The 19,810-nt window shown below is 43.9% G+C and overlaps 1 protein-coding gene across 2 annotated transcripts in view; it reads right to left on the bottom strand.

Annotated features, from left to right (window-relative positions):
- Positions 1 to 19,810, bottom strand: part of STS (steroid sulfatase) — a 183,065-nt gene that overhangs the window by 91,801 nt on the left and 71,454 nt on the right. For both annotated transcript variants that reach the window (XM_054973193.1, XM_054973194.1), the window contains exon 6: positions 19,194 to 19,330. In XM_054973193.1, the coding sequence (XP_054829168.1) occupies positions 19,194 to 19,330 (137 nt within the window). The remainder of the gene's footprint in view (positions 1 to 19,193; positions 19,331 to 19,810) is intronic.

Raw genomic sequence — 19,810 nt, 5'->3', positions numbered from 1 at the left:
CAAAACCGGCGAGCTGCATGGTAGTGGGGGTCTGGGTGCCCTTTGTGACTAAGGTGGGCCGGAGTATATTAAGTGAAGCTCCGGTATCTATGAGGAGGGTGGCAGGCTTCTTCTTTTCCCCGGGAGTCCCGATCCCTGCCTTCACTGTCGGTCTCCCCCATGTGTCCGGCTTTAGTTTGGCAACTATGCCCACGGAGGGAGACTGGGACTCGGGGCAACCCTATTCTGATCCTGCACCCTGATCGGTGGAAGCGGCGCTTCCTCTAAAGGGGTTGTTGGGGCTCGGGCGTTCCCGAACCGCAGCTATCGGGGGATTCGAGAAGGGAGGGTCCGGCGGCAAAGGGGGCGCCGACGGAGGTACTGGGGGCTGCTGCTGGTCTTCCCATTCCATGATCGCCTTCATTAGAACGGACGTGGGCTTTCCGTCGAAGAGCTCCATGTTCGCTCCAATGTTCTTGAGGCGCATCCAAAGTTCCCAACGGAGGGAGTCCCTGGACTGGGGCGTGCTGCCGCGGTCCCGGTAGCCCTCGTGGTCGCCCTGCGATGCTCCCCAAGCATTAGACTGATCTGGAGGCGGGTAGACCTGATGGTGGTACGGGTGCGATGCTCGCGAGTGAGAAGGGGCTATGGGTGCATCCTGTAGTCGGGGCTCGTGGGGTCCCGGCTGGGAGGAGGAACTGTAACTCGGGGTAGGCGCAAAGGAAACTCCCGGACGGTAGTCCCTCGGTCCTCTTCCCCGGTTAAAGCTACTGCTCCTTCCCCTCAGGATTCCTCCCCTTGCCTCCGGATACGGGCTGCGTCCCTGTGGTCGGTACTGAGAGTGGGGGCCATGATTGGCATAGGTAACTGCACTAATCGGCTCGCTTTCCTTTCTACGCGAGGCCGGGGACTTCACATGGCGGATGGCGCCGGTCTCTCGCAACAGGCCAGCAATGCTCCTGATGCGGGATTCCAGCTCTCCCCATGTAATGCTCCCGGGCTCGACTCCTGCTAGGGCTAGGCGAGTGGTGCTGTTGAGTCCATCTATGACTGCCCTCCTGAATTCTAAGTCGTCGAAGTCCGGCATGTCGCTCAAATCTAAATCTACCTCGTCTGCTAGTTCGGCTAGGAGCTGTTTCCTGGCTAAATATGCCTCTGGATCCTCTCCGGGTTTTTGAGACTCTGCAATGTACAGGGCTTTTAAACTCTTGGTGGGCCACAGGAAGGCACACAACTCTTTCATGGCACCATACTGACTGCGAGTGGCTAGTCTCCTGTTAGAAATGTATGCATTAAGAGAGGTGACTATTTCGGGGCTGGCACAATGGCGAGCCAGCTGAGCTACATCGGAGCCACTGGCGGAGGGTTGGGACATGGTCACGTGAGCAAACCATTGTATAGCTGAGTCTCGGTTCAGGGGTCCCATTCGATCCGCTATGGCTTGGAGCTCATCGGGCCTCCAATTGCGGGTCTCTTTAACTATTCGGTCTGTCTTCCTGCCATCCTCGTCTGTGGAGACAATTTCTTTGGTAGCTATCGGATGGAGGGGCTGTGGAGCTTCCTCGGGCTGGGGCGAAGGAGGTGACCAGTGGTCGGTACTACCTTCGGGGAGGGCCAAGAGGGCTGCGGGATGCACGGCGGAAATTACGGCCTGCTGCATTCCCAGGTGCTGTTTTAGGGCCTCTAGCTCCCTCTTACAAGCGGAGTGGTCTGCTGCGGCTATCTTTGCAACTTTCTGCTCTGCCATGAACTGGGCAGCATGGGTTAATTTTGCAATCTTCTCCTGTCCTTCAATTACTGCGTGCTCAGCCATATCGGCACGAGCGGCGGCTACTTCAGCCTTGTGCTGGGCGTCCTGGAGGGCAGCGGCTAGTCCCTGCTTCTCCAGCATGAAGTTAACGTGTTCTGAACGCCACTCGGCTGCTTTTTCCTCATGTTCCTTCTTTTCTCTCCTTAGCTTTTCTATCTCCTGTTCCTGTTCTTCCTGAGCTATCTGTAGCTTATTAATTAGGGACACGCTGTCCTGTAGGGCGGTGAAAAGTGCCCAGGCTCCGTATCTGTCCTTCTTACTTGACCTGGGTTTCTCCTTCTCGCAAAAATCCTGGAAGGCGCTTCTAACTATTTGGAGCGGGTCAGGTCCCTTGAAGGAACCGGCTTCCCAAGGGCAATCTCCCTTCTTAACTAGCCACTTCTCCAGGCGGGGCACGGTGGGGGCTGCCCGGTACATTTTACTTCGTTTTTAGTTTAAGGCTGATCTCGGGGGAGGTTAAAGAGTGGATCAGCGACAACCAGGGGTGGGGCGATTAAAGCTGCTCAAGGGTTTTAACAACTTCTTCCTCTCTATGTCCCTTTTGGGAGGTTTATCCTTCCCTCAGGTCCTCAAGGGTTTTTACCAGGGGGTTTTAAGGTCCTACTTTTAGGGTTCACCAGGGTATTTTTAAGGGTTCTACACTTGGCTCTTCTCCACCGGGGGAGAAGGAGAATTCCTATTCCCGTTTCAAGCTTGCCTACAAGCCACGGGACCAGGAAAAGTTTACTGGCTCAGAGGGTGCTCTCAAGCTCTCTAAGCCCAAGAACCAAAACGCTCAGTGCTTCCAAGCCTCTGCCTAGAAGCCAAAGCTCAGGGGTCTCCCAAGCCTGTACTCGGAAAACCAAAGCTCAGGGGTCTCCCAAGCCTATGCGCTCAGAAAACCAAAAAGTGTTCCCAAGCCTCTGCCCGGAAACTGCAACTAAGGGGGTCTCCCAAGCCTATACTCGGAAACCAAAGCTCAGGGGTCTCCCAAGCCTATGCGCTCAGAAAACCAAAAAGTGTTCCCAAGCCTCTGCCCGGAAACTGCAACTAAGGGGGTCTCCCAAGCCTACGTGCTCAGGCAACCAGAAATGCTCCCAAGCCTCTGCTCAGAAGCTACAACTGCTCTCAAGCTCTCTGCCCAAGAACTAAACTCAAAGTGTCCCCAGGCCTCGTGCTCAGAGACAAACGGTTAAACTGTCTCCAAGCCTCGACCAAAAGACCAAAAGCACTCAAGGACTGCCTCTGCAAGTCCCCAAGCAAAAGTGCCCAGGAGTAAAGCCACGGTACTCCCAAGCGGAAAAAGCGCTCAAGAGTTCTAACAACTCCCAAGCAAAAGCGTGCCCAAGAGTCCCACTGACTCCCAAGCGGAAAAGCGCCCACGAGTCTGACCTAAAACTCGCAAGCGGAAAAGCGCCCAAGAGTCTAACTTAAAACTCTCAAGCACAGTGCGGCCGGCTGCCGCGGGGCTTCAGGAACCTGGCTTTAGATTCCCAAAGCTGAACTGACTGAACAACCAAACGGACTAACAATCCCTTCACGTTTCCTCCGGAGCGGGGATTGAAGCCTAAGTGCTGGCAGGAACGGGGTTTGGACGGACTTAGGAGAGACGGGGGAGGGCAGAAAAGAATTTTATATGTGCTGCTTCAGGATGTATATAAATCTATAGAGCCTACTTCTGGGATCCCACCCACATAGACGCGTTTAGGCGGCCCGGAAGGTGGCCAGGAACTTCACCAGTTCAGAGGTCCTCACCCACAGTACACCGGTTATAACGGCTGGAGGGCCTCGCGGTGCACCACAAAAGGCAAGTAGTCCAAAGCTGGCTGAAGGAGGAAATGGGGGAAAAGCCAACCCACAAGATAGAAATGCTCACTAGAGCCACACACAATCACACTTTTAATTCCCTGAGCTAAATTGCGCTCTTTACACAGAGGTCTGGAAAATTTTCCTCTAAGTCAGTTCGCTGAAGACACGCGTGTCGACTCACGTGTATTCACACGAACCGGGTTATGCCCGCATTCTCCACCAGTAAACTGTTACCAGAACTGCTCTTTATTATAATGGGGAATTAGCTATAGCAGTCTGTAACTATTAATATTAAGCGAGGATCATAACCTATGTTTACGGAGGTCCCGATCCCAGACACTCTAGTGAAAAAGAGGCAGACAAGGAGTAAGGTCCAAACACGTGTATTGAGTGTAGCGTAAGCCTAGCTTGCCCAATCATACAAAGGACATACAAGGTCTAAGAAATACAGAGTAGGAAATACAGAGACGTTCGCATTAGCTGGTTCCCAACGATGATAGGGGGAATACTCACTTATCCTGGAGCGAAGCAGAGACGCAGCAGCGAGGGTGGCCCAATGCCAGCACTGGAACCACAGACGGACAGCAAGGAAGTCTGGATAGGAATGGCCGAGGCCACGGACAGCAAGGGGGGGTCTGGATAGGAATGGCCGAGGCACCGAGGGGTCTGGGAGACCAGCTTAAATACCCCAAAACGTACCCTGGGGCTGGTGCTGTACTTGGTGGTTCTCACAGATTAAAACAAAGGGTCTAATGGGCTGCTGAATGGCGTGGATGGGCCACTTTGGTGATCAGATTGTGATAAGTGACACCTCAGGAAGAGGGGACAAAAGAGGGAGGGGGAAATCCAGGTGGGCTGAAAGGATGTTCCAGCGGACAGGGCTTGTCCTGATGTCATCAGCTTTGGAATGCGGAGGTTTCTTTGAGATGCATTCTCTAAGTGCTTGGGATGGTCGGCACTTAGTTCCTTCTCCGGGGCGGCTCCTAAGATATGCAGAGCGGGGCGAGGTACTCTCGCTGCGGACGTGGTGTGCCCGCTTCGCCGAAATGGCTTCTCAAAGCAGTCTCTTCCTCTGGGTCTTCTGGGTGCCTGAGAACATGGATGCCGGCTGGGCATAGCTGGGGCTGGATAGCAGGCTGCCCGGTAGCGAGGGCAAGCTCGGCGACCGGCTCGCGGGAGGCTCCAGGCGGGAACTGACCAGGGAGCGCCTAGCCAGGCTCGCTGGAGGTTTCCTCGGCAGGCGCCCGGCTGCTAGCAGCGGCTTGGGCCCATATGAGGCAGGCTTCCATGGAGGCAGGGGGAACAACACTTTAAAACACAGTCCAAAGCAGGGAACAGGCACGGTCCATGGCAGATGGCAATGCAGGCACGGGGAACACAGTCCAAACACACACTGGGAATTCCAGATACAGGTCAGGGCAGGGCTGCCCAGAAAGAGAGTCCTTTGTGCAGTTACCCAAACATGGAGTCAGTAAACTACACAGTCTATTGCAGCAGCAAGGTAATTGACACGCAGACAGGAAACTGACACGTGTATCAGAACACACACGTGCAAAGCAATCTTTGTGCAGCAGTGAAACAGCAACGCAGGAAACTTTAGCACAGTTCATAGCAGGCTTTAAAGCAGGGGAGGGGGCCTACTTGGCAACAGTTTCATGGGAAGTCTCTTCACATCTGATGTCTTTAGTTTGTGAAAGACTTTGACAGATTAGAACTTAAAATAGGCCTGTGGGACAATTTGAAGGAGATTCACCTGTACATTCTAAGCCGGAGAATCTCTGTAGCGAGCTCAGATTCATTTGGAAAGCACACAACTATCTAGGGGCAGGGAGAGGACTAAAAGACCACCATGCCTAACATCTTGTTGCAAGACCACTTGATACATTCAAACATCTTTTCATAAAATTTATCATGTATGACATTTTTATCCTCTCTTTCCTCCAAAACCTTGGAACAATCTTGATTCTGTCCACCTCCATTTTATTTGCTCAACATCCTATATGACAGATTAGGCAGAGTGAGGGTGACTGGTCCAAGGTTACCTTGGGCCACACAGCTGATCAGGGAGTTCAGCCTGGTTTTAATAGTCTTTTATTTTATATGTTTCTATGCCACGCTTCCACCCAAATAGGGCCCCCAAAGCAGTGAACATCAATACATAAAAACTTTTCAAACATTAAAACAGCTTTAAATGTCAATATAATAAAATAAATGCCATAACAAAATTAAACATAAAAATAAACATTAAATGTTTTATGAAGAAAATAAATTAAAACCCATTATAAGAATGTCTCAAAGAAGCCAGTAATGACAAAAATTTGGCAACAGAGGAAATTATTAATGAATCAACATCTACCAGCAAAAAAGAGACCACTCAAAATTCAACAGAAAGTTGATATTTGTTCAGAATACACATAATCCAAAAAATTTGAAATAAAACCCATTGCTCATAAAATAAAATAAGCTGGTCTCAATTGCACATGAAACACAACAGTAAAACCAATCTGAAAACGGAGTTTTAGCAAAATGTCCTCTCATTTCTGCATTAGGGAAGACATTCAGTTTGCCTACTATAAAGGCAAAGTGGTGGCTAGGAGTAGTAAGAAAATTTAAATACAAAGGAAGGATTAAAGAGGAGAGAACTCTCAGCACGAGGATAAAAAATACATGCCTTGCAAGAAACTGCATACTAACACTATCAAAATCAATTACCTTCTTTCTAACTATCCTCAGTGTTTCCTGATAGGAGCGAATCTCTCAGTCAAACAAGGAATGCAAAACAGCTTTCCCCACAGCTGACTCTTCTTGTGTCTATGTTAGTTGCATAATGTTGGATGATGGTATCGGCTGAAGACCAGGTTGTGGTTTTGCTGATGTCCAGCAATGGAACTCCTCTCATAAGCAGGGCTGGCGCTCCCATTGAGGCCGGGCCGGCAGCCACCTCAAGTGCTAAAGCGCCAAGGGGGTGCCGGAGGGGGTGCTGGGGGCATGTACCATGGAGCTCAATTGCCCCGTGCTGCCACCGCCGCTGCCGGCACACAGCTGCAGGCCAAGCATGTGACGCGCAGAGCAACTGAGCTGGAGGGAGGATGCACATACGCCGCCCTGGCTGCCTGCCGCCCCTGGCCCACAGCTGCTGCACCCGGCCAGGAGTGCGTGCTGGTGGTGGCAGCATGGGGCAGCTGAGTGGGCAGCCTCCCAGCCCTCCCGCTCAGTTGCTCTGTGCTGCTGCTGCTGCCGCCGCCGCCATCATCTCCATCAGCACACAGCTGTGGGCCAGGTGCAGCAGGCGGCCAGGGTGGCATGGGGCAACTGAATGGGAGGGCTGGGAGGCCACCTGTGCACCGCTCCTGCCCCGCGTGATGACGTCACACACAGTGACATCATCATGCAGTCCGGGTGTGCACATGTGCAAAGCACGCATGCACCAACACCCCTGAAGCTGGCTCAGGCACCAGAAATGCTGGCGCTGGCTCTGCTCATGAGAGCTGTTGAGGCAGCCAGTGCCCTGCTGGAATGTGTACAAACAGAAGAAGAACAATACACTCCTGCTTGTTAATGATATAGTTTAATGGTTGAAATAATCCAATGAGACAATCTGTACAGAAGCTGGCTGGCCCTTTTGAGCTTCAGAATGGCATATCTTTAAAGATAAGAGAGACATAGAAAAAGTGACTAAGGACTCAAAGGGAGCCAACATTAACTGACCCAAAACCAAGATAAACTCCACTGTGGGACAGTAACAGGTCTTTGTGGAAACAGATCATTTAACCCCTTCAAAAACTGTTTGGCTATATAATGTGAGAAAACTGTCCTGCCATCCACCAACTCAGGAAACTTGCAATGGCTGCTAATAGCACTTTTAATGAAAAGGGAGCCAATCCATTGGATCTCATATCTCACAAATACTGCAAAACCAGAGGCAAAGGTCAGGAAAAAGGAGACTGTCCTTTTCCTAGGGCCAAGGTAGAGAACTTTTCTCATTTATAGGACTTGCAAGTGGAGTGCTTGCATGTATTCAACAGAACTATATTCACCTCTTGAGAAAAAACTTAACTTGAGGGGAGGGGTAGTTAGAAGCACACAGTCAAACAGTCTGGAAACATCTTTGTGGAGACTGCATTCTCTGTGGAGAAGATCTGGATTGGTAGGAAGGCCGATGTACCAATGCTGTGTCAAAGATGTGAGGTAACAGAACTAGATCTGCCGTGGTCAGAATGAAATAATGAATATGCAGTGAGTTGTCAAAGCCATGAGACCCAAAAGTGTTTGGATGGCAAATGCCGACAGAAACCTATTGGCAAAAAACCAATGACTCTTAAAGTTTGTGCCCATTCAAGGGGAAGGAAGGCTGACCCCACTGTGAAGTCTAAAATGGCTCCAATAAAATGGACCCTTTATGAAGGACACAGCCTAGATTTCTCCCAGTTAATGGCCAAACCCAAGTCAGATGGGCAAGTAAGGCTAAGATGGAGGTGTTGTGGAAGCTGTGATTCAGATGAGGCTACCATCAAACGTTCATTCAGGTAAGGACACACTGAGCATCCTTTAGCCCTCAGGTGAGCTACTACCACAGTTAATCATTTAATAACAACAACAACAACACAAAGCAAAAAATTGAAAAGTACAGCATTGCCTTCAATAGATGACTGGGTTGTGAAAATGATGGAGTTAGCTAAGATGACTAAACTGACAGCACTGATTAGAGATAGAATATTGTCCACGTTTATAATGAATTGGAAACCCCTTATTGACTTTCTGCAGGAGATGGAAAAAATGAGCTGATGATTTGTGGATTTGACTTTTAAGAAGATAATTTGGGAAATTAAATAAAAAGGGGGGACATAGAGAAGTATGTATTAATAAGACTACAATAATACTGTTTATAATGATGTTATACTTGTTGTAGAAAAAACTGAAAATGGTCTATTGTATATATATTCTTTTCTTTTATTTACTACTTATTCCCTGTTTCTTTCTTTTCTCTTTTCCTTATTTTATATATAGATTTTTTTACCTTTTCCTTCAGTGAGATTTTAATCTCTGTATTAAAATAAAAAAAAATAACCAAAAAACCCAAACAACTATAACATTCAATTTATATACTGCCCTTCAGGACTACTTAATGCCTACTCAGAGCAGTTTACAAAGTGTGTTGTTGTTATCCTCACAACAATCAACATACGAGGTGGGTGGGGCTGAGAGAGCTCTGAGCTGTGTGACTCACCCAAGGACACCCAGCTGGCTTCAACTGGAGGAGTGGGGAATCAAAACTGGTTCTCCAGATTAGAATCTTGCTGCTCTTAACTACTATACCAACTAGCTCTCCGGGCGCAGTTACCAAATCAAACAGAAACACTGTATATTGGAAACATGTAGAACCACATTTAAAATGGAGAGATTTTTGGTAGGAAGGATGAATACACAATGAAAAATGCATCCTTCAAGTCAAAAACACTGAATAATTCAGTTCCAGTAACTGTAGAACCTGAGGCAAAGACAACATTCAAAACTTGTGAGCTTTAAGAAAAGCATTCAAATTACAGAGATCTAGAACAGGTTTGGTTCTGCCTTTGCAGGTGTTTTATGTTACATAACACAGCATGGTACTCTAGCAGAAAGATATGAAAGTTTGGAAAGACATTGTCTGCATCTGAGCATCTGCAAAGCAAAATTCTGAAATTCTGCAGAATCTCTCTTTCTGCTTGTCCTCTCTTCAAATTTCTCATTGATCAAAACAGAATTAATTACAAACAAATTTCAAATTCTTAAAAAGTTTAAAAGAAATGGATTGTTGGATCTCAGGGAGAAAATAGGTAAGGAGGGATTAAGAGAATTTCTTTCAATAATGCTAGAGTGAACAATATAGGAATGTGATTTATAGAGGCTCTTTGCAAAGACAGAAATTGGTATATAAGGAACAAGTTGAATTGGAACTGCAACTGTGTTGCATGGCTTGGAACATGGGGAATACACTTGTAAAGGTGCTTACTTTACTTGAAGGGGGCACTGGCTGTTTCCCAAGGCTTGTAGTGTGGAAATGATTTACATGACAGGACATAATGCCCTCTTCTGCATGCTTACTTGAAGCAGGCCTTTTTTTAGGAATTCAGCATGTGAGGATCAGATCCACATTGGGCTTCTGTAATTCCACATTTGAGGGAGTAGAACCTAAGGGATGTCTGTTTTTGTATTTCTGCACTTAAGAAAAATGCTCCATTTATGCTGTGATCTTTCTGACAGTGGTTTCATCAGTGTGTTGGATGGAAACTTTAAAATATTAAGCAGGAGTTTCCTAACACTGGAAATAATTAATTATTTAAAAATTAAACAACATTGCAATGTTGTTGTTGTTTTTTAAAAAAATGTTTTAGAAAGGGGGCGGGGGGAACTGGTCTAAAAAAGTAAAGGAGACTCCTGAACAGACATCTTCCTGGTAGCTTGGCGTTGCTGCGAAGACGATTTACAACCAAGATTAAATGTCGAGGTTAGCACAGGAACACAACAAATAACAAATGACAACTTTTTTTTAAGGTTGGGGGGGAGAAAGAGGGGGTGTGATTGCACATTGCTATTCTACCAATCAGGATGTAGGGGAATAAAGAGAAGGATGAAAGGCAGGTTTGGGCTTACACCAAAGAACATATTCTGCCATTCAAAACAGCCGTCTTTTACCTTTACTGTAAAAACAACAACAACAACATTGGGGTATGTGCTTAGGGAGCAGCAGATGCTGCCTTTCACTGAGCAGCGCTAGAAAGACTATGGGAAGCAATTTGAAGACTGAAATAACCATGCATGCAGAACTCAGGACAGAAACCAAAGCTATATGGGGCCAAGACTGACTTAAAAATAAGTGATGAAAAGGTAAACATTACATTTCCTTGGCTAGTTTGCAAATAGAATATTTGGCTGCTGTATATTGTACCAAGATCATCAAGTGCAGCTCGGTTTCCACTGTATTTCCAATGGCCACGTGCAAGTGATTTTGTCACATGGGTCCTGTGAAGCATACTACGATCCCAGCCAGACTACTGATGGAGAGGAGGTGGAAAGAGAGCAAAGGTGATGAAACCACAAACTGGTGAAACTAAGAATATTGCCTGTGAGCTGATTATTGGTTTTACCGTACATTTGTAGTTAGCCTAAACTGTAGTTTCACATCACATCTCAAGCAAACATTCTAAAAAAGACTATTTTTGTTTCCTGGCATGTTATGTCTGGAAAAACACAGATACAAGTTCTGATCATCTGCTAAATATTTAAAACTCTAAGGATGCATTGCCTGTTTCCTTTTTGGACTAGTTGCATATTTATTGAGGTCTGCAAGGTTTGGGTACAGATGGATAAGCACGTGCGCTGCAAACATATCCATATTGCGCTGAAAATTCAGTAGCACATAGATGTTAAGTACATGAAGTCAAAAATGTTTCGTGCTTCCCAGAGGCAGTAAAACTACTCTTATTGCACCTCACAATTAATGGTAACTATTGAGATTCAGTGAGAAAACAGTTACTGAACAATCTGGAATTTTGAATGCTTATTGTCTTTTAATGCTACCTATTTTGCTTCCCTGTATTTTCCATTTAAAACATTCCAGAAAGTCAAGACTGACTTGTATAACCTTGGTCCAGATGCATTTACTTAGGATTACTATTTTTTTTACTGTTGCATCAATTACCTGTAAAACATTTTAGGATTAGCCTATTATAGAGCTATAGGATAACAAAGCTAGTCCTGTATCTATGAGAGAAAAGAACCGATTAGGACAATGGGCACTTCTGAGTAATTGTTGCACATGATGCAGGAAGGAGGTGTGGACCTTATTTCTCTCAAGGATACTACTTCTTTACTTCTGAATAAAAATAGCTCCAAGTTGTAGAAGTTGGGGAATAAATGAAGTAAATGAATAATAAATAAAGCTGATGGCTGGGGAGGCATGTAAAAGAAAGGTTGATTGGTGACTGGAGAGAAGGAAGCAAGGAGGGGATATGGAGGCTGCCAGAAGGATAGAAGTATGAAACAGTGTGGGGAAGGGATATGGGGGGAAATGAAGTGATCCCCTCACATCATTTCAGGTTCCCCGGTTGTATTCTATATTTTGTATATCTCAATTTTCTTTGAACATCAAAAAAAGCCATTGTTCTCTAAATATATGTTATGGAGATTAAATCTTTCATGTAAGCACTTCAGGGTATGTACTGAGAAATGAAGAACTTTCAAAATTATGCCTACTGTTAGTTCTTTAAAAGTATATAGGGTTGTCATGTATTTAAGGTATAGAGTGTTGGCCAACTTCTATTTATTTTTGCTATTTCTGACATAGGAGTTCTTGAAAGATTCATGATTCTACATGATTCCCCTTAAGACTTTCCATTCCTATTCTCTACCTGTAGGTGCTTCCTTCACGGCACGCACCAACACTTTTTCTTCTCAAAGAAGAAAACAGGACCTCTGTATTATTTTTATGGAATCACTGACACTGTTGTGTTTAAAATGTCCATTAAAGGATAACTATCTTTGTTAAGATTTCTTTTCTTTCTCTTCCTTTTCCTTTAAATCTCGAACCTTTTATTTTTAGTGAGAATGACAGGAAAAACATCAGGATCATCCAGTCTGGTATCCTGTTTCCCTGAGTGATCAGCCAGATGGTCCAGATAGCTAACAAGCAGACCCAGAGGCCAAAGGCTCCCACTGCTGTTATTGATATTCAGGGATAAATGGAAACATGGAGTTTCCATTTAGACAACAGGTCCTAGTCTTGTTAACCTACTTCATGTACATTCCCTTTGTGTAATCAAAGTTGTCCAATTTACAACCTATTGTAAAGCTGTGCTTCAGAATTTACAGCCCATTCATTTCATTGGAACTACACCTGACAACAGCTTTTTCAGAATTGTGGTATCCTAATACATTTCCCTGTCCTTTGTCGTGCTGTCTGGGAAAAAAAAGTGATTATTGATTCTACATCCCTGCTTATTTGGGGATGCATGGAAGTCAAAAACTTTGAAACACTTCACTTACTGTCTGAAAATAAGTTCCGCAAAACCATTTCGATTAAACTGCTTTTGAGGCCGGTAAATATTATGTACAAAAACTAGGAATGAGTGCTATGAAATTCCTGAACCAAAGATATACATAGAAACTGCTGGTTTGAATTGTTACTATGATTTTCTGGCATGGTAACACAAATCTTGGATTCTTAGGTATTAGGACCTTGCTACTCCACCTACAAACATTCCATGTTGCTTTTTGTCTTCGGGTGCTGCTAGCTTACTACAGCAGGCACTTGTCTGTCTTTCCTTTTATTGTTTTCCTTGGAATGGCATTTCTCCCTTCCAATCAGATCCATGCAAGGAAGGAACACTTAGCACTCTCAACCAAAGGTGATTAACATTGGAGACAAGTTGTGGAGAACTGTAGTTTTCATACCCTCCCTCCTTTGTGGGAGGAGCCCTTTTGTTCAATGCAGGTACTATGGCTGGAGATACCTTCAAGGCATGTAGAATCAAACCCCTCAGCCAAATTTAATTGAAACTTGGGTGTTCTTTGGTGGACAGGCAACACTAGCTCCTCTGCAATGTTGGTGTCATTTTGTTCAAAAACAGCCTGCCCCCTCCCCGCTACACACAGAGAAAAGTCTTCTGTAAAGAATAAGGGCAGACGTGTGGGACAGGATGGGAGGGGTGGTTTGCAAAGGAAGTCTTCACTTTGTGAAAGAAAATCAACAGTAGACCACAACTATGAAGAATGGCAAATACAGAGTTTTCAGCAGAAAGGTTAAAAAATATTGTTAGTCCGTCAAGTGTAGGACAATGAAATGAATGCAGAAAACTTTTGTTTAAAATGCTGGTGGCCAAGCGGCGCTCTTCTGCTAGGCTGCAACTTGTCCACCATTTTAGGAATCAGTAGAGAAGTGCACCTGCACAGAAGCACCTACTTTGTGGGTCTGTAAAATCAACCCCCTTAGTTCAATCTGCTTGAAACAGGGAGTCTTCAGAGGGAGGACTGTGTTCTGTGCAAATCTGAGCTGCCCCAGATGCTTGTATACTTTCCCTGCTGAAAATGCTGGTCCTGAACTCCAGAAACCCCACAAACCCATACAGATCTGAATATCAAACTGATAATGTCCTACCCAGTAATAAATAATCACAGTATTCCCTTGAAAGGCCAGATCTGAAATCATTAACAATTTTTTTCTTCGCACAAACCCTTGCAAAAAATCCCATAAAAGTTTATAAACTGAGAAACAAAATTTTGCTTTGGCATCTAAACCAAAAATTTGCACTTCATTGAAATGCATGGAGTTTATGCAGCTCAGTATTTGTATACTTTTGTCTCTGCATAGTTGCTTGTCAACAGAGAATTTCAGACATTACATCCATGTGCGCCAGGAGCCAGAAACTCTTCCTATTGGGAAAGCAAGCTACCTATGATTCTCCTAATAGTGTAGTCATCATGCTGTAAAAACATATAGCTTTGATATGTGTCAAGTGACCACTGAATTCTTCAGAGGTCTCGTCTACTCATACTAAAGTTGTACATGCATGCAAAAGAGGTACACCACCCCAGTTCACACAACATGTTGATCAAGCATATCATGAGCATTACAGGTAGTGCGCTCCCCCAATACTTGTGGTTGCCAGGCTCTTAGTATATTTGTAATATATGAAATGGTGTAATGTAACAACTTTAGTAATGAAACAATGAACCACATAATGATAAAGTCACCATAAGATTCCAAAACACCTAATTTAAGACCCAATGAAAAATGAATTTCAAATTATTGGAAATGGTATGGGTCCCTATACACTTTCTCAAAATATGTAGTATAATTCTGACAAAAGGAAAAATATGCATATGAAACTGACACAGCTACGTTAGTGGTTTTGTGGTTGCTATAAAATTGCAAGGAAAATGGACAGCAGAATATCATGATTTAAAATACAGGATTTCTGGAGCTAGTCAGCTGGCTCCATACTTGTTACTTGTCTTGGTTGTACCTGGCCACAGTGATTCATGCCATGATCACCTCCAGGTTAGACTACTGTAGTTCACTCTATACAGGGCTGCCCTTGAAGATGCTCTGTAAAGTGCAGGTCATCCAGAATAAACTTTTGCTAGACTTTTGACCTATTCATTGTGGTCTGCCCATACGCAGCATATTTTACAGCAGCTGAACTGGCTCCCAATTGGTTTCTGGATCAAATTCAAGGTGCTGGTTTTAACTTTTAAAGCCCTACACAGTCTAGTGTGTAGTGTAGTTTAGTGGTTAAGAACAGCAAGACTCTAATCTGGAGAATTGGGTTTGATTCCCCACTCCTCCACTTGAAGCCAGCTGGGTGACCTTGGGTCAGTCACAGCACTTCCAGAGCTCTCTCAGCCCCACTCACCTCACAGGGTGATTGTTGTGGGGATAATAATATACTAAACTGCTCTGAGTATGTATTAAGTTGTCCTGAAGGGCGGTATTTAAATTGAATGTTATGTTATTATTATTATCACCTACAAAGTCTGCATTCTTTATCTTGCAGCTTACTGGTGGTTCCCAGCCCCTGAGTGGCTACTCTCTCTTTCTTTGTGGTAGCCCCATCCTGGTGGAAAGCAGGTGGCAATACACATGACCTGTGGGACCAATCAAGGTTCCACAGGGCCTGCAAGGTAGAACGATTTCAGAAGGCCTTTAACCAGCCATGATTAATATGGAATCTTTGTCTCTTTGACGCTGTTTTTACTACTGGCTGTATTTCTGGGACCACTTAATTGGAGGCTTGTGTTTTTAGTCTAATATATAATATTTATTGTTGTTTTAATTGTTTTAAATTTTAATTGTTTTAAATTGTTTTACTCATAAACTGCTCCAGGCCTTGTTTGAGGGAGAGGCAGCATAAAGATCGATCGATCGAACGATCGATCGATCGATCGATCGATCGATCGATCGATCGATCGATCGATCGATCGATCGAACGAACGAACGAACGAACGAACGAACGAACGAACGAACAAACAAACAAACAAACAAACAAACAAACAAACAAACAAACAAACAAAGTTTCATTAGGCACAAGCCCTGTGCCCCAAGCCACAGCCCCTTGCTGCTCTATGCTCTCAAGCTTAACTGGCTAAGCAGCTAGAACTACTCCTAAGGAGACCAGATCTGGCTCACCCACTTCACAAGGTTGTAATGAGGATATAATGAAAACGGGGCAAACCATGCATACTGCCTTGAGTTCCCTGGAGGAAGAGATGGATAAAAATGTAATAAATATCTTCAACTATTTCTGTGGCCTTATGCATCTCCTGAAATCTATAAATTGAATTCCTGGATGCTAATTTTAGGTTGGAAATGGGAATAAGGATGAACATTTGTGTGTCTGCAATCAAAACATATTATTGGCAAGTTCATTATTAAACATGCATCTGATGCAGAGGTGAAAGACAGTGTACAATAATTTTATAAGCTGTTTATTGAAAGTAATTTTGGACTTTGCTTTACTGAAACTGGAAGGAAGTTGAAGGTGAACAGAAAGAAGGAATGAGAGGAACATCACCTTTTCATATTGGTGCTTCAGCTTGATTGTTTCAAATATGAACATGTTTTTCACAGATGATTACCTCTAGAAATGTGCAGTCATTCCAGTATAAAGTAGGGCCTTTGCAGAACCTGATAAATGAGCACTCCTCTGGAGTCTGTGTACTAGAAGGCTTTTGCTGTACGCAATATTTTTTTCTCTTTGTATAAATCTCATTATATGTCAACCCCTGTAAAGAAAAAATGTTTAAGAGTATAGGAAGCCCTTTTGAGAGCTAGGTTGGAGGCTTCCTTGGCTGGAGAAATTCCCTCCCCCCTTTTGGAGAGGCTTTTCACTTTTGCTAGCAGTAAGTTATGTATGCTCTGTCCTTGAGTCAAGATAAGCTGTTCTTACTAGCTAATTGGTAATTAACTTCACACCTGTAGTTTGGGGTCGTGTGCCAAGAGCTGCAGACCTTCCACACGTCCCTTTGTGTACTTGTCAGGTGATGTGGTCAGGTTGGGAGCGGGTGTGGTTAGGCCTGCCTCACTTTGGTTCCAGCTTGAACCAATATAAACCGGCTGTTAACCAACATGGAGAAGCTTATGTTGAGTGTCTACCTTAGACCTCTGCCCATGCTCTTTTGCTTTGTTTCTGGCTCTATTTGTTGAGAAGGACTGAAGCTCCATCTTTTGCCTTGCTGTTTTGTGGGACTTTTGCTTGCTACAACTGAGAAACCAACTTACTTTGCCTCCTAAGAATTTACTGTGGTATGTAGAGCTTACTGCTGTAGGTTTTTGTTTGTTTGTACTCACTTTTTGTCTCGTGTGTGATAACCCTGCACCTGGAATTAATAAACCTTTATATTTTTATCTTGTGTGGGTTATTAAGACTCTGAAGCCTCACTGCTATAAAACCTTTGTTGAACTCACCCTATGTGTGCTTGAGATCCACCTACCAAACAACTATTATTTTGCTGTGAACTCTGCCTGTAAGTTTATTCTTGCAAGGTAGACTTTGCTTTGGCTAAATTCCCTAATAGGCTCTGGAGCTTTGCTCCCTAACTCCTTAGCCTAGGGATAGACTGGGGAGCTGGTGGCAGCTTACTTGGTTTGCTATTTGCAACAGGACCTTCCAGGCAGCCTGTGTCCCTTCCCCTGAGCTGGGCTAGGCCCCAGGGGTCTGGAACTCCTTGACAACCCCTATGAAAAGTCACTTGTTTTATGAATTTAAAATAATAAGCAATGTTAAAGAATGGACACAGTTCAACAGGAAGTGAAACACACCAAGCTTTCATTGAGTTCAAATGGGGCCAATGTTGTTTTAGAAGTTACTGATGCCAGCATAGTTTCATCAGCAGTTAGCTGTCAATGCTTGTTTATAATGTCTGAAAAGGAGCTGAGGGAGAAAAGTTTTTTTTTAAATGAGATTTTTATGTTTTTAGTGTAAAACATAAACTCGCACAATCAGCCTGGTGTTCCTAGTGGAAATAAACCACAGTTACTGGACAGCCTGAACATTAAAGTAGGTTTGTATACTTAGTCCTTACCCTACAGCAAAGTTCTTCCTTTTGTTATCATTGCAACCAAAGACCAGCTGCATTTTTAGACTGGCTTCTTAAAGATTTTTTTCAAATGTAGACACTGCTGAGCAGGTATAGTATGTCCTGATAACCATAAGACATCGAATATCCATGGTCCCAGAGTCCCTAAGATGTGTCATGTAAGTATGGCATCAAAACTCAAGACTTTGATGAGACCTTCAGAATAAAGAGTCCTTCATTCCACCTTTGATTTTTTCTGATAAGTAGCATGAAGGAAGATAGCATTCTCTACTCATAACCCAGGCAGTAATTCTTGTTCTTATTCTTGCACACCAGGGCCTACCTAAGGATCGAGTCTAGAAACCTGGATCTCACCATCTAAATTAATCACTGAGAGAGATTTCTCAGTCTGGTACTGACACTCCCCCACAATCATACTCCAGAAACAATTCTATAAACAGCGTCATTACTATGCCTACAGCCAACAATACTTGTTTCCAGTCATCTGATGGTGCTATTTCACATGATTATCTTAGAAGGAGGCAAGAAAATACTATCTGATTTTTTTCTCATCTAGTCATGATGTAAAATGGTCATGCAATGGTCTCTTCATGTTCCTCAGACCTTGATCTACCACCACCAACTTCATGACCATTTTTTAAAATATGATGCCACTCAGCCCACTTTTCGAATGCTTTGAGTGGTGCTGTTCAGGATCTAATCAATCACAATCATCACCACATACCCAGAGGAGGGGGGGGATCCCTATTTAATACCTCCACCACCTACATGTTGCCCTGTGAAACTTTCTTTGATATGGTTGAGATGGAGAACCTCCCAATGAATACATTCAGCCCTGACTACTTAAGATCTTCCTTTTCTTATACTAGGCAAAGGCAAAACAAACACTTCACTCATATTAAAAGGAAATGAAATACTCATCCAGTGTCTCAGTTTTTTTTCTTATCAATCATAAATTGTAAAGGAGTGTCACTTTGCTAAGAGGCTTTCCCAATATGCTGAATCTATGTGCACAGCTATCCACTACAGATCTGTCAGTGTTCCATGTTTCCTACTCTCATCTCCACTTCTTCATAACAACTAGATTAAAATAGCCTCATACTGGCCATTGTTCTGCTGCCAGCAATGACAGGTGATGATGAAGGAAAAAGACACAGAGTGATGGCAGTTCCCTGTCTCCTGTAACCTCTAGTTCCACTGTCAAACTAAAGATGTTGTTATATAAATTCTTGTGAAGTTAGCTGCACGAGGACTTTCACCCTGCACTTTAACTCTTCCCAGCTTTCCTTTTAACAGTTAAAAATTGGTAAAGTCATACAAACTATAATTTTCTCAGTTGCCTCACTTGTAGCAAAGATTAACTATTCAGCTCAGATGGCTATCCTGAAATCATTTTGGATTATTTCTGTGTGAGTGATTTAGGACAACAGTCCTAATTTTTCTTACTATCAAACTTTTTTGGGGGGTACAATGTTGTTGATATTTTTAAAAGGTAGTTAGCTCAAGAGTTATACACCTCATGAGAAATCAAACAACATACCTACACTCCAGTCCATTTCTTCCACAGCATCCCCATATAATCCATGATTACTATTTCCTTTGAAAGCCTGAGAGGCAAAAAGAGCTGTATGGACCTGAGGGTAAGACAGGAAAAGAAGAAATGGCACTTCACTGTTTCTGAAATAGAAAAAAAGGGGAAGAGAATATAACACGTAGTATTTCAGAATACTAGGACCAGATACACCCTTCTCTATAGTTACACTATATCAGCACTGCCATATAAACTAAAGCCAGAAGTTTGTCTCTTATAACTAATTAAACAAAGGGATGGTGCAATAGAGAGATAGTATGGCTCAGTTCTTAGCAGCTTGGTTCCCCTTTACTTCTATGGAGTTAAATAAAGTGATTGCCATCTGGCACACGTACATATCCCACAGAAGAAGATGACTGTTATAACAATTACACCTTACATTGATTGATACCTCTTCCACTCTCTTTCCCACACACACATAGGGTTGGATCCAGACTAAATTTTCTGCTAACGTAAGGAAGTAGGGTTGCCAGGACCCTCAAAAACTGATACTTCTGGGTCTTCTCTTGGGCGAACAGTATGCACATGCATGCTCCCATGCACAGCATGATGATGTTATTTCTGGT

The sequence above is a fragment of the Eublepharis macularius genome, chromosome 3 (genome assembly GCF_028583425.1).
Source record: "Eublepharis macularius isolate TG4126 chromosome 3, MPM_Emac_v1.0, whole genome shotgun sequence".
In the NCBI taxonomy this organism is placed as follows: Eukaryota; Metazoa; Chordata; class Lepidosauria; order Squamata; family Eublepharidae; genus Eublepharis; species Eublepharis macularius.
This window is presented reverse-complemented; position numbering and strand designations above follow the sequence as displayed.